General features: G+C 42.8%; 1 protein-coding gene across 2 annotated transcripts in view; it reads left to right on the top strand.

Moving 5' to 3' along the window:
- The window catches only part of Antxr1 (ANTXR cell adhesion molecule 1), a 311,693-nt gene that overhangs the window by 163,168 nt on the left and 135,456 nt on the right, over positions 1-13,069 (top strand). For both annotated transcript variants that reach the window (XM_021262513.2, XM_004849931.3), the window contains exon 14: positions 3,778-3,819. In XM_021262513.2, the coding sequence (XP_021118172.1) occupies positions 3,778-3,819 (42 nt within the window). The remainder of the gene's footprint in view (positions 1-3,777; positions 3,820-13,069) is intronic.

Genomic DNA, 13,069 nt, shown 5'->3' with positions numbered 1-13,069 from the left:
AAATTAAAAAATTAAGTGTGCCGTGCTTTTAAAAACAAGGAATGATATATATATATATATATATATATATATATATTTAATTTTAGAGAGAAGTGGAAGAAATGAGGAGATATATAAGTCAAAGTGTGCAAAGATGCAGTTATCCTAGATGAAGAAGTCTAGGGATCTAATGGAGAGAGAGATAGAGAGAAAAGGAAGGAGAGAGAACAGGGAAAGAAAGGAACTATGTGAGAGAATAGACCTTCCAATTTATTTGATGGTAGTAATTGCCTTGTATATGAAAACATCATATTGTACATCTAAATGAATAAATATCTTTAAAGGACAGAAAAAAAAAGTTAAAGAATCTGGTAGGAGGATTGAGGAGACACGTTCCCAACTCACAGCAGTTTCAAGAAGTTCTCAGGTAGCAAAGAAACACCAACAGAATTCAAAACTTTCATCCATTGTGTTGTTCTTATCCCTTCCACATCACCAGTACAACTATTGTGCGAAGGGGCTCTAGCCCCAAAATGGGCTCCTTGCACAACAACCCCAAGGAGGCAAGTGGTCACTTTCTGCAAATCCCACATCCAATCTAAAGATGGTAGTAAGTGGGGAAGGGTGCTAGCCGCCCCAGTACTCCCATTTACTTCTACCATGTTTTGCTTATAAATACGTTTGTGGTAGTGTTTTCCTTTGAAGTATTTTGTGAAGGATCTCTTCAATTTTATCCATCTTCTCTTTGTCCCTCCTAATGAGGGAGGAGCTGAAGAGCCCACCTACAAATAAGAGAAACCTCCCATAATCTACCAAGAAGGGAAGTGGGCAAACCCAGCCAGAGCTTGGTAGCTGATGCTAGCTTTAACAAAGAAGTATGCAGTTTACCCTTCAATTATGATTAAGAGTGGTATAAAAACATAAACACTCTTAATCATAATTGACAGCCCTAAGAGGGGACCTTGCTGATTCTGTATGATTCCTGGGGGGAGATGTGTTTACTATCCATGGCCATCCGTGTGATGAGTAGGTGCTAGCAGGAACCTACAGAGGTGTGGCTGAGCGTGGAGCTGCAGAGGTAAGAGTGATAGAGGCAGGTTTGAGAGTGATAGAGGCAGTTGCCCAAACAGCTCTTCAGGGCGCTGGACTGTGGCCCTCCTGATGGAGGGTGGAGACTGAGAGTCAACATGTCTCTGTACTCAGGCACTCTTTTGTGAGTCCGACCCATGTACAAGAACTTGGCATACTCACAGACAGCCTGTCTAACTTCACTGCTTGAGATAATCATCTCATGGCTTCCAGCCTGTCTGGGGCACACTTATAAAGATTTCTTGCCATCCTATGGGTGAGCTCTCTCTGGGGAAAGCTTTTGGTGCCTGGACTTGAAGCAATGGGAAAACTTCTTCATTATCCCTGCTGACTGCAGCTGGACACCCAACCAGTGAAGCCCCATTGGAGAGGCCTAATTTCTGTTTGAACATGGTGATATTTTTTCCAGAAGTTGAGATGCTCCCAGTGTGTCAGTGTAGAATTTGGATTACAAATTAGTCCCCCTTTGATTAATATTTAGTAAGTCAAACATTTTTGCTTTATCTTTCAGGTTGCCCTCAAGGTTTGACACATTGCAGGATATATAATAAATACTCAGTAAATACTTTTCAAATTAAATCAAGCAGCAGATCCACAGCTTGGCTGTTCAGAATGGTGGGCCACTTGGTGCTACACTTCCTGGCTTATATCATGTGCTAATGATGTCATGTGGCTGTTGACTCTCCTGAAGCCTCTGCTCGCTGTTCAGCCCACTGGCCACTGTCTGTTCACCAGTCTCCTCTCTCACTTATTTTATGAAACTCCAAAAGATGTAATAAACATCTTGTCTGCAAGAGGCAGACAAGAAATGGAAGAAGAGTGCTAATAACATGCTCCATCTATGGAGCACCTCCTCTCTACCAGGCCCTCAACACACTTGATTGCTTTTCATAACTCTTCCTGTAAGGTCCATGTTCTTGTTCTACTTAGATGACAATAGAGCACAGGGAACCTAAGGGGCTTCTAAAATCCTGACAAGAGAAGGTATGCCTGGGGTTCACATAGTACAGCTGTGCAGTGTTTCCATGCAGGACAGAGCAGCTAATAGCACCATGAAGACAGAAACATGGCTACTCTAACCTGAACCTATTTGTAGCCGGGGACATTACCACGCACACTGCCTACAGCACCCTTGTCAGTCTCTGCCTGTGTTCCCAAACATCATGCTCTCCCTCCAGCTCCCTTTCCTTAGTTCCAAATTTCTGTGCCCCTGCTCATCCTTCCCTTCAGTTTCCAGGCATTTCCTGCTTTAAAATAATTTACTGCCTGTAGGATGCTGGAAAATCAATACTGAGCAGCAAACTCTCTGTTGAGATTTCCTGAAGAAATTCTGAGCCAAGATTGAGTGGGTGAGCAAAATCATGGCTTCCCACAGCAGCCAGGAAGTGGTGGCAGATGAAATGATAGTTCAAAACCCCTAGAGGCCTGTATGTCTGCCTCTTCAATTAATTGAATACCGTCCTTTCAGATAACTGGAGCCTCGGTCCACTGGCCAAGGCTGGTAGCCAGTCTCATCCCATAGAGATGCCATTATAGACAATGGTAGGATAGGTGGCAGCAATGGACACTGAAGCTGTAGTGAGGCCCTGAGATTATTAGATCAAAGGAGATTCGTGCTTCAAAGGAAGAGGTGAGGAGCTTAATGCCAGCCAGGCAGCTTGGCTGTAGCCAAGGGCAAGCTCCTAGGAGAATGCCTGAACACCCACCTAAAAGTAACCATCCCTGAGACTGAGAGATCCAGAAATATGTGATGAGCCTACTAGAAGTTCTCAAAAAAAAAAAAAAAAACGCGCATATGGGACCAAAATTCTGATGACCTTTGGATAACGGTAGGAAACCACCTTAAATCCAATTAACTGCAAAGACTTTCATTTTATGAGTAGTATACAAGTTGAGGACAAGTGTGCCACCCAGCCATCCTCCTTCTCCATCCTCCTCTAGGTCATCTACTCTCTCATGAATTAGAAGGGGATCCCAGTTACTGGCTTGCCCACAATGTCCATGTGTTTCTCTTCAGCCCTGAAGATGAAAATTTGCAGTCTAATCATAGTGTTATTTAAATCTTTGTGCCCCTGAATGTCAGTTCCCTGCAAGAGATCTCTGGGCACACGTCCTCTGCTGCCTTCTGTTGAGACAGTCTATGTAACCATCACATCCTCTCTCCAAGGGCTCTATTTATAGTTTAAGGACTGCCAGTTCCCTAAGCATGGCCTGAATCTAGCTGCTCTCTACAGCACCCTCTCAGCTTCCACTGTGTAACCACTGCTTCTTAGATGTGTAGATGGTTAGATGGTTGGATAGAGGTGTGAATGATTTGATGCATGAATGATTAGATGAATACATAAGTGAATGAATATATTTGCAAAATAGGCCCCTGGAATAAGAGCTGAAACTGTTACCTGTGAAACAGTTTTTTCTACACAAAAACTACAACACTGAGAAAGGAACCTGCAGCCTGGATCATGCTCAAACTAAGTGCGATACTCTGTCCAGACAGACCATGGCGCTGATCAAGTCTGCCTTGCTTGGTGCACCTTCTAAGAGCAGATCTTTTAGAAGCTGGTGGCTGGGGCCAGGGATTTAGTTCAGTGGTGAAGTGCCTGCATCAGAAGTGCAAGGTCCTGAGTTCGATTCCTAGTACGGGGGTGGGGCAAGCTAGTGGCTGAAGATTTCCACTGACCTGGGTTTTTTTTTCCTTCTTCTTTTCAGATTATCAAGGAAGTCCCTCCACCCCCTGTTGAGGAGAGTGAGGTAAGTGGCCAGAACAGGGCGCAGCCAGATGGGTAGAACAGAAGGGGACAAAAAGCTGGCTGGGCTACGGGAAGACTTAGCCCCCAGCTGAGCAGAGCCCCACTGTGTGTGGGGTAAATTTGCCACTTTCTCCAAACCATCATTGGTTCTAGGAATGGCCTAGTGCTAAAATATTCAGTATTTCTTTAATTTAAAACAGTATTACCTAAAACTTTGCCAGGCAGTAATAAAAATATACTGGAGGAGGATACGCTAATATCCTGGTCTCGCTCTCAAATCCTCATCATCTAAAGAAGAAAACAATCTCAGACTCTTACCATTAAACTGGCCAGTAAGCAGTTCTGAAGTAAGGGTGGCCTGGGTAGAATACAGTAGAGGCATTAAAGGCTAAACGTGAGAAAGATCCTCACTGGGTAGAAGTGCATAGCAACTGGCTTTCCTAGTCTGAGATAGCTGGACTCCCTAGAAGCAACGCTGACCAGTTTAGAAGCCAGAGTAGAGATCTGAAATGTTAGCAGCACTAAAATATGTAATGATTAGGTTTCAAGCTCTTACCTCAATCCCTAAAGTCTAGCTTTGTGTGCAAACCAAATTCAGCCCCCTCACTCATCCCTTTCCAATGTCTTTGTTAAGTTTCCTACATACAGAAAGGCAGATGATTAAATTTAAAATTTCTTGTGTCTCTTAAGTCCTGAACTATATACATATAAGCCAAGGGATTTAATGGCTGCAATCAATTAAAGCACATCTTGTTGGAATGCTAACTTTCTGCCCAGCAATCAAGAAAGGAAATTACATTGCTTTCCAAAGAGGAGGGAGACAAAACTCTCTTTACATCCACAAAAGCCTTTCCTAATCCTTCAAGAGAAGACACCACAGTGAGTTCCATGGTTCCAGTTTGGTTTTGCTTCTGTTATGTGCAGCTGTTTCTTAGACTCCCAAAGAAAAACAGAGGAAGAAGCTTCCTTAATGGGGCTGCTCTGTTGCCCGGCAGTGTAGAATATTCCCTCCTTCTCTTAGGTCCAGTTAGACTTGTTGCTCCTGCTTCTGAGACTTGCGCTGCCTCTGCCTTTAAAAGGTAATGTGGCAGCCACCATGACCACAATACGCCAGGGGATTCAGGTATGAGGCTGTAGAGGTTTCATTTACCCCAGATCCAGCAGCTGGCACAGGGTTCCACCCACAGCACAAGCTCAACAAATATTTGTATCATGTAGTATTATACACAACAACAAAACTTGGAGCCAAGAAAAAGAAAAGAATAGCTAAAAGTAAAGGAAGAGAAATACTTGAGCTTTCTTGGGTTTGTTGAATATTTTGATAAAGGTTGTACTTTCATCTGAAGAAGGAGAATTGGTTTCTAAAACAGAATGATAACCTCAGAATACTTGAGAACTGAAGGCTTCTGTGGAGTTTAAAGGATCCTCAAGGCTGGCCAGGGATGACTAGGGGGGATTCTGGGGACCTCACCATGTGTGTTGGCCCCCAACACACATGGCCCTGTGAGTTAGGCGGCCCTAATCTCCTTCCCAGTGTGTTTTGGCAGGTAAAAAGAAAGAAAAGAAATCTCATAGAAACAACATAATTTAGCCCATGCAGAGGATTTGATACAATACTCTGAATACAATAGTGAAACCCTGTCTCAAAAAAAAATTAAAAAGGGCTAGAGATGAATCTCAGTGGTACAGTGTCCTGGCATTTAATCTCTAATACTGAAAAAAAAAAACCATGAAGTTGTCTTCATTCTCCAAGTTTAGTTATTTATACATGTACACTGGACATTAGACATGCTTTCCTTAGGATGTGATGATTATAGAACTGATGAAAATTGGGTAATTAATACCTAACTTGCTCATATATATGGCAGAGAACACTTAACTTCATATAGCTATTGAGTGTTGGAAACTGTTGAACTCTTTGAAAGTAAGTCAAAGATTAACTAGGTATAGATCCTGACCTTCAAGTAGGTAATGGTTTTAAGCTTTGACGGAGAGGGAAGAGATAATGAAATACCCTGAGACTTCAGAGAAGGAAACAGGAGAAAGCAGGTCAATGGAAGGAATTACAGCATGTTTTGTAGAGCCAGCCACACAGGAGCTGAGCTCGTGGCGCTGGTGGGATATGAGCATGGGAGCTGGAGTGGAGAAAGGTTTGGAGTCAGAGCCCAAGCTGGCCCAGGCAGGCCTTGAACTTGCAATCCTCCTGCCTCAACCTCCCAAATCTCTGGGGTCACAGATGTGTGCCGCTGTGCCTGGCCTTGCCACTCTTCACAATGATCCTCTTTAATGAGGAATCCTCTTTGAAAGGGAACATCAAAAGGCATAACATAAAAACCCATGACTTTCTGAGATTCCAGTTAACCATCAGTGATTCACTTGTATAGTGGAGAGTATGAAGAGAGATGACCTGAAATTTGGAGATCTCAACAAAAGCAAGGAAACTCAATGTTAACAACTACAAGGGATTTTTCCTGGGTTAAGGGTCTTCCCTAACTGGTACCAGAGTGAGAATTCTTCACTATATCTCTATTCTAAATAATTGGCAATTTATGGGAAAATGCAAAACTGGAATGCTTCATCCAGTGGTTTCATTCTAAATGGAATCACCTTCCATGGATTCTCTAACTACATTTGAGTTTTTATCAGGCTCATTAGGCTGTAAAACAATCAATTAATAGTTTTACACATTATCTATTTTGATATTCTCTATTAAAGAAGATCACTGAGAGGTCATTATAAAGATTCATAAAGTCATATTCATTCTCTAAGTTTAGTTATATAGTAGGCAGGCCTCGGGATGTGATGGTAATAAAACCATCAGGAATATGACAGTAATTAATACTTAATTTGTTTATATAGATGGCAGAGAGGGGCTTTGACTTCATATAACTATTATTTTAATTGAGAACAGCTGAGCTATTAATTGAGCCAAAGCAAGCTTTGTCTAAGATGAATGAACCCAGATAAACTCTGACTAGTGAAACAGCAGCAACTAAGGCAGCTCCAGGCACAAGCCTCCTTGTGGCCCTCTTCCTGCCCTCACTCCTAGCACTCTGCTTTCTGGGAATTTACTCCCTTGCTCTCTCTTACTGGCCTTCTCCATACTCTGGTAACTCTGGTTTCTGCAGACTCCTTCTGTTCTGACTACCTGGTGGCATTTCCCAGGCCTTCATTTCAGCTTCTGCTTCCAATAAATACAGGCTTAGTCTCTCAATTTCTACCTCCCTGTTACCACCAAGGGAATATCCTTGGCCTGATTTATCTTTTCACTCTGGACCATAGATAGATAGGCCATAGCCAAGCAATGGACTGGCTGCGTTTGGGTTGGATGCCCACTTCTGGTCCAGTAGCTGTAGCCAAAGAAAAGAGTCATATGCTTCCTAACAGGCCCCAACTCTCTAAGCATGGTAGGCACCAAGGCTTCTCTGGAAGCATGTTTTAATAAACTAAATGCAATCTAAATAAATATCAGAATATGAGCTACAGCCAGGAATCCATGCCATATTCCATTTCTACCTGCCATTCATACAGGTCCCAAAGAGTCTACTATCCCCAACTTCACACACATTTGAAAGAGAAAACATAACAGGAACCCCCATGACTGAATGGAAAGTTGGATATGGCTTTGCCCTAAGAAGCTAAAGAAGTCTCACACCTACATATAAAGTAAACATACTGGGAAAAAGAAGACTGTTATTCACATACATCTCTAACTGTATCATCAAATATAGAGCTCTCAGGAACACTTACAATTTTCTTAATCATCCTGCCAAGGCCAGACCCAGGCTGAACAGATTAATAGTACATTTCATTTTCTGAGGAAAAGCAAGCCAGTTTGTTCCTAAAATCTAGAGTTGCCCTCCCCATTCCTTTTAGAGCTCTCTGGTTTAAAAAATTAAATATGTCAGAAATAAACTGAAAAACTACCCAAACTAGAGACCTAGGCAATGAAAGTTTAAACATTGTACTTTTTAGCTTCAGGCAAATTAAGACCTTAGGCTCTGACTTGAGGACACTGAGAAAAATCAAACAGGATAGAAGTATAAAATGTTTGAGTAGCTGCCATGTTTGTAGGCACTTAAAATTCTTGTTCTCATTTGACAACTCCAGAATGTGTGCTTCAGCATACAGTGTGTGTTGAGATGGCAACTGAGATTCCATGCAGGAGTTTGTCTTAAGACAGGGTGTAACAGCAGGCTTATAAAGCTGATGACCTAACTGGTCCTCATCAGGGAGAAAGGGAGAGAGTCATAGCATACATTGCATCTAAGTCTGTCAAATTAATAATAATAGAGATAATAATATATAGATAACATTTATTACTATCCAGGCAACTAACATAAAAAAGTCTTGAATATTTCATTTCATCATTCAACAGCCCTAGAACAAAGATGTGCTATCATGATCCCCATTTTATACATGAAAAGCTGAGGTATAATGAGGTTAGATTAACTGCATTAACTTTCCATCATTATGACAAAATTTCTAAGATAGTCAATTTAAAAGAAGGAAAGGTTTATTTTAGCTCATGGTTTCAGAAGTTTCATTCCATAGTCACTTGGCTTGTCACTTTGAGCCTATGGCGGCACAATGCATCATGGAGGAAGCACATGGCAGGGAGGCCTGGTCATTGTTTGGAATGGAGAAGCAAAGAGGAGGAGCTAGGATCACAATATCCCCTTCAAGGGCACACCCCCAATGACCTAAATTCCTCCCACTAGGCCCCACCTCCTAAAGGTTTCACCACCTCCCAACAGCACTACAGTAAACAGTACCTCCTATACACATTTCTCTCTCTGTTTGGACACAAAACCCTAACCTACAGAAACCCCTCACCCACACACATACAATTCCAGAGAGGGGCATTCTAAAGCTTCTTGGTGATGTGAAAACATGAAAGAGAAGACAAACCAAGAAACATGGGCCCAAAGAGAACTAAAGAGCAGCCACACACTAGAGCATGGAAAGAGCACAGAAAACAAGTGGTCATCTTCATGTTAGTCTTAAAAGGGGCTGTGGGCCTTGTCTGAGTGCCACCTGGGCCTGGGTGGGGTGATACTGCCATTCAGGAAAGGAGCCCCTGAGGCACCTGGAGGTCTCATGGCTGGCTACAAGTGCTGCAGACTACTCAGACTCATGCAAGGAACAACTGCACTATGCTTCCCTGTGAGGTCCAAGTTCACAGCAAAGTCCTATCACTTAGTGTGATCTTGAATGATGTCTTAAACAATGGACAGAAGAAAGGAAAGAAGAGTTTTACAAGCATCCTGAATGTTGAAGCATGGGGCTGTACAAAAGCCTAGCAGGATTGGGAAAGATGGAAAGGTCAATGTCTGAGGACAGGACAGGAGTAATCCAATTCTGGGCTAACCAAATGGGTACATTAGACTTCATATTCATTCTATAGCTGTTTCTTCCTGAGCAGCACTGTGCCTGAGGGCATGCCCAGGTCTGCCTGAGGACAAGCAGGTCAGAAAGACCTGAAGAATGTGCTGCCACTTGTGTCACCAAACATCAGCCAACTGGATGTGTGCAGCCACCGCATCCTTTAACATTTAAACAAAACTTCCTATGATGGAAAACCAGCATCCCACCTGATCTCTGCGGTTCCTCCCAGGCATTGCTGACTTCTGCTCCTTGCTTCTTTTAGATACTATGTGGCAAACCCAATCTCTACATTCCCCAAGGCACTACTGGCGGGAGTACTGGCTTAAGTGTAGAGCTAGGTGACAACACAGGTCAGGCAATGAATACCTTCTGGCAGAATATTAGACAGGTTCTTTTCCATCCCTGTCTTTTCACTACTAGAAAGTTCTCAGGCCATCTCCCCAGGGGCACATTGCACCTCCGCATAGCTCAGTTTCACCGTTTTCTGCTCACCACCTCCTGATTTGCTCATACAAAGCAACTTGACTTGCCAATTCTGTCCTCTAATAACCATGAAGTATATCAAAATTAAGTTTACAAAAAAAAAAATAGCTGAAGATATCCACTCCCCTCCTCCTTCAAGGGCAGTGCAGAAGGAAACTTTCCTCTTTCTTAAGAGGGTTTTTTCTTTAGATATAGAAATTCACCCTCAGGTACTGCTGATTGTTAGAGTAGACTTTCTGGGGTCTGTGATTTTACTTCAACAATTTTTGGCCAAATGAAAAGACACATCAAAGATTCCCTTCTCTTCCTAGGATTGCAAAACCCTCTATTCTGCAGGATGTGTAAACAGCCCCATGCTTACTGCAAGGAAACTCTGACTCTCCCGTTGGTCAAATCCTGGGCCCTCTGTGTTGAATTTTGCTGTTGTTTGAGGTTGGCAGACAAGCTCGGGTCAGGGACTAAAGGGCAGGCCTGGCGGATCAGGATTGTGTGGAGCAACCCTCTTACGACTAGGCATTTCCTGTTGCGTGACCACAGCCCTGAGCACGAATGGGGCTGACCCACCCTCCTGCCTGAGCCCCGCCCACTTGACGGGGGTGCAAGGAAGCCTGGAAAGGATGGAAACCAATTTTATGTCTTATAACTAAGCACTCACAAAGTTTGAAAATTAGCAAATTGTAAATTGTAATTCATTCTTTAAAATTAAGTTCTTAAAGTATGGGGGTGGGAGCAGCTGGTCAGTGGCTGGATAAGGAATCAGGAAACCACAGGAGAAGCTCACCCTCACTGGTTGTTTTATTGCTCTGGGTCTGACATTCCTTTTCTATGCAATGAAAAGGCCTAATTAGATGGTCTCTAGTGTTGGCCCTCCTGTAATTAAAAAAAAGAAGAAGAAAAAGATGAAGACTCCTGAGGCCATTTTGGACCCCTACTGAATAAAGCAGCTTTATTCTTGCTGTTTTTTATATTCCTGCTGCTGCCGCATTTGGTTTTAATGGATGAAACTTCCTTTATCTCCTTTGGAAAATCGTCCTAACCCAGGGATGTCCAGGCTTTGTGGAGTCATATTTCATGTATCTATGTGCACAGATGTTCGCCTAATCCACTTCTTGTGGTAACATGGGACCATATGTGTAAGATATATATGGTTCTTACTTTCACCCCGTGAGGTGAAATAAATCTGGATTTAAATCATAATGAGACTCTGAACTAGCATTGTTTTTAAGGTTTTGGTTTTATCTTGTCATATCATGTAATCATAAATCATCACAATTATCAGATACAAGGAATGAGAAGTAGAAAAATGACATTTATCTGATACCATCAAAGGACTTAGCAAAGCAAAAAACCTGCCAGTGAAGCTGTCTGAGTCCAAATCCAGCTCTGCCATACACAAACTGAGTGACCAAAGTCATGATCTCACTACTCCAGGCCTCTAAAATGGAAATAACAATGCTGCCTTCCTCACTGGCTGGTTGTAATGTTAAACAGTTAATACATGTGAGCACTCAGAAGAGTGGCTGGCATATCAGCATTAAAGGCTCCATGAATTCAATGGTGCAGTTACCATGAGTTGAGCATGTACTATCCACTCAGAATACAAGGGTCAAAAAATCCATTCAGCCTTCAGAGGTCACAGTCCCATAGGGAAGAACAGATCTGTTTAGAGACAGAGGAGAGCACCAAGTGTCAGATGCCAGAATATTATAAATCTAGTTTGCGGTGATCACACTGTGTTTTAAGATATATATGATTTTTAAGTTTTTAAGAAGCCTGCCTATCCTAAGCACAGCACTTGACTCCAGGAGCCTACTGTGGAGGACAGATTGTGCCCCAGTAAGAGGATAGCAGAAAATCCAGGTAGGAGGCCTCCATGATGTCCAGGAGAAAGCTGATGTGAGTTTGGGCTTAGGGTGGCAGAGATGGAGCTAGAAGTGGAAAAGTCAGTGCATTTGGGATCAAGTAGAAGTAGGGGCAGCAGAAGCTGCTGGCAAATTGGGTGTAGGAGAAAGGAACAGGAGAGAGGGAAGATTCAAAAATGACTCCAGGTGATGGGAAAGACTACAAGAAGAACAGGTTGGAGTGGGGAAATCTGGACTTTCCTTTGCAGAGGTGTTGCTGAGATGCGTATTAGCTCTCAAGAGAAGACATGAATGTCAAGACTCCAATTGGAGTTTTGAGGAGTCAGAGCTGATGATACAAATTCAATAAATTATAATATGTAGGTGGGGTTAGATGAGATCTCCTATGTCTTAGTCCGTGGTGGTGAACCTGTTGTGCCCAGATCACCAAGTCCCCAAAGACCACCAAGGAGCCGATTCCGATGCAAACTCACGAGGGTCGTTTATTCAAGCTCGAGCAGGGGCTCTCTACTGTCACCAACGCAGCTGGTCAAGATTGAGAGCCCCGCATTTCAAATTAGCGGGGGTTTTACTAAAGTTACAGCAAGGTTTGGGGATTTTCCATTTAGCAATCACAGGATTGGTTGGCATTTAGCAAGCATGAAGTGTATACTTCTGATTGGCTAGGCCCATTGGGGGTTGAGGGGTGATTACATATAGGTTTTACGAGGGAAAAGAGGGACAAAAGTTAGTGGCTGACTGTCAAGTACTGGCAGTCAGTAGACACAATGGCTAATGGTCACGACCCTTAAGTACTGACAGTCAGCACATCTACAGATTGTTCTATGGATAGGGGGCCCCAGAACGTTCATTTCCTGGGCAAACAGATGGCTGAGTAATTAATTTAGGAACTTTGGTTTGTTACAGATTGTATCTTCTGTCCCAGAGCAAACACATTTTAACCATTAATTTGAGAGGCTAGGGGAATGGTGGATTTTAGCAAAATGGAGTCGCTTTGGTCTCACAAACCTATGGCACATATGCTGCAGTGGCCACGCAGAGCCCTCTCTGCTGGCACGAGAGTGAAGTTGCCCCAGCAGCCAAGCACTGGATATTCAGGTTTAATTGCAGTATTGGCACTTTGTGATAAATAAGTGGGTTTTGGGTTGCAGTTTGGCCACTCACTCTCTAAAATGTTCTCCATTACTGCATTATGGTATGTAGATGGAATTAGATGAGATCTCCTGTGTCTTAAGACTGTTTCCTGCTGCTATAATAGAATACCTGAGAGTGGACAGTTTATAAAGAAAAGACATTTATTTCTCACAGTTCTGGAGATTTATGGTTCTGGAAAGTGCAAAGTCAGGGGCTCATATCTGGCCAGGGCCTTTTTGCTAATCATCCCATGGCAGAAGGTGAAAAAACAAGGGAACATGTGCAAAAGACTACAGTAAAGCAAAAGTAGGCCATCTCACTGTTATAACAAAACTGCTCTTATGATAATTTTAACCCAGCCCAGAGATAACAACATTAATCCAT

Source organism: Heterocephalus glaber, unplaced genomic scaffold, assembly GCF_053883595.1.
Source record: "Heterocephalus glaber isolate CG9 unplaced genomic scaffold, H.glaber_assembly_v1.0 deba00001457, whole genome shotgun sequence".
Lineage (NCBI taxonomy): Eukaryota > Metazoa > Chordata > Mammalia > Rodentia > Bathyergidae > Heterocephalus > Heterocephalus glaber.
Note: the sequence above shows the minus strand (reverse complement) of the source record. Positions and strands in the feature narration are given on the sequence as shown.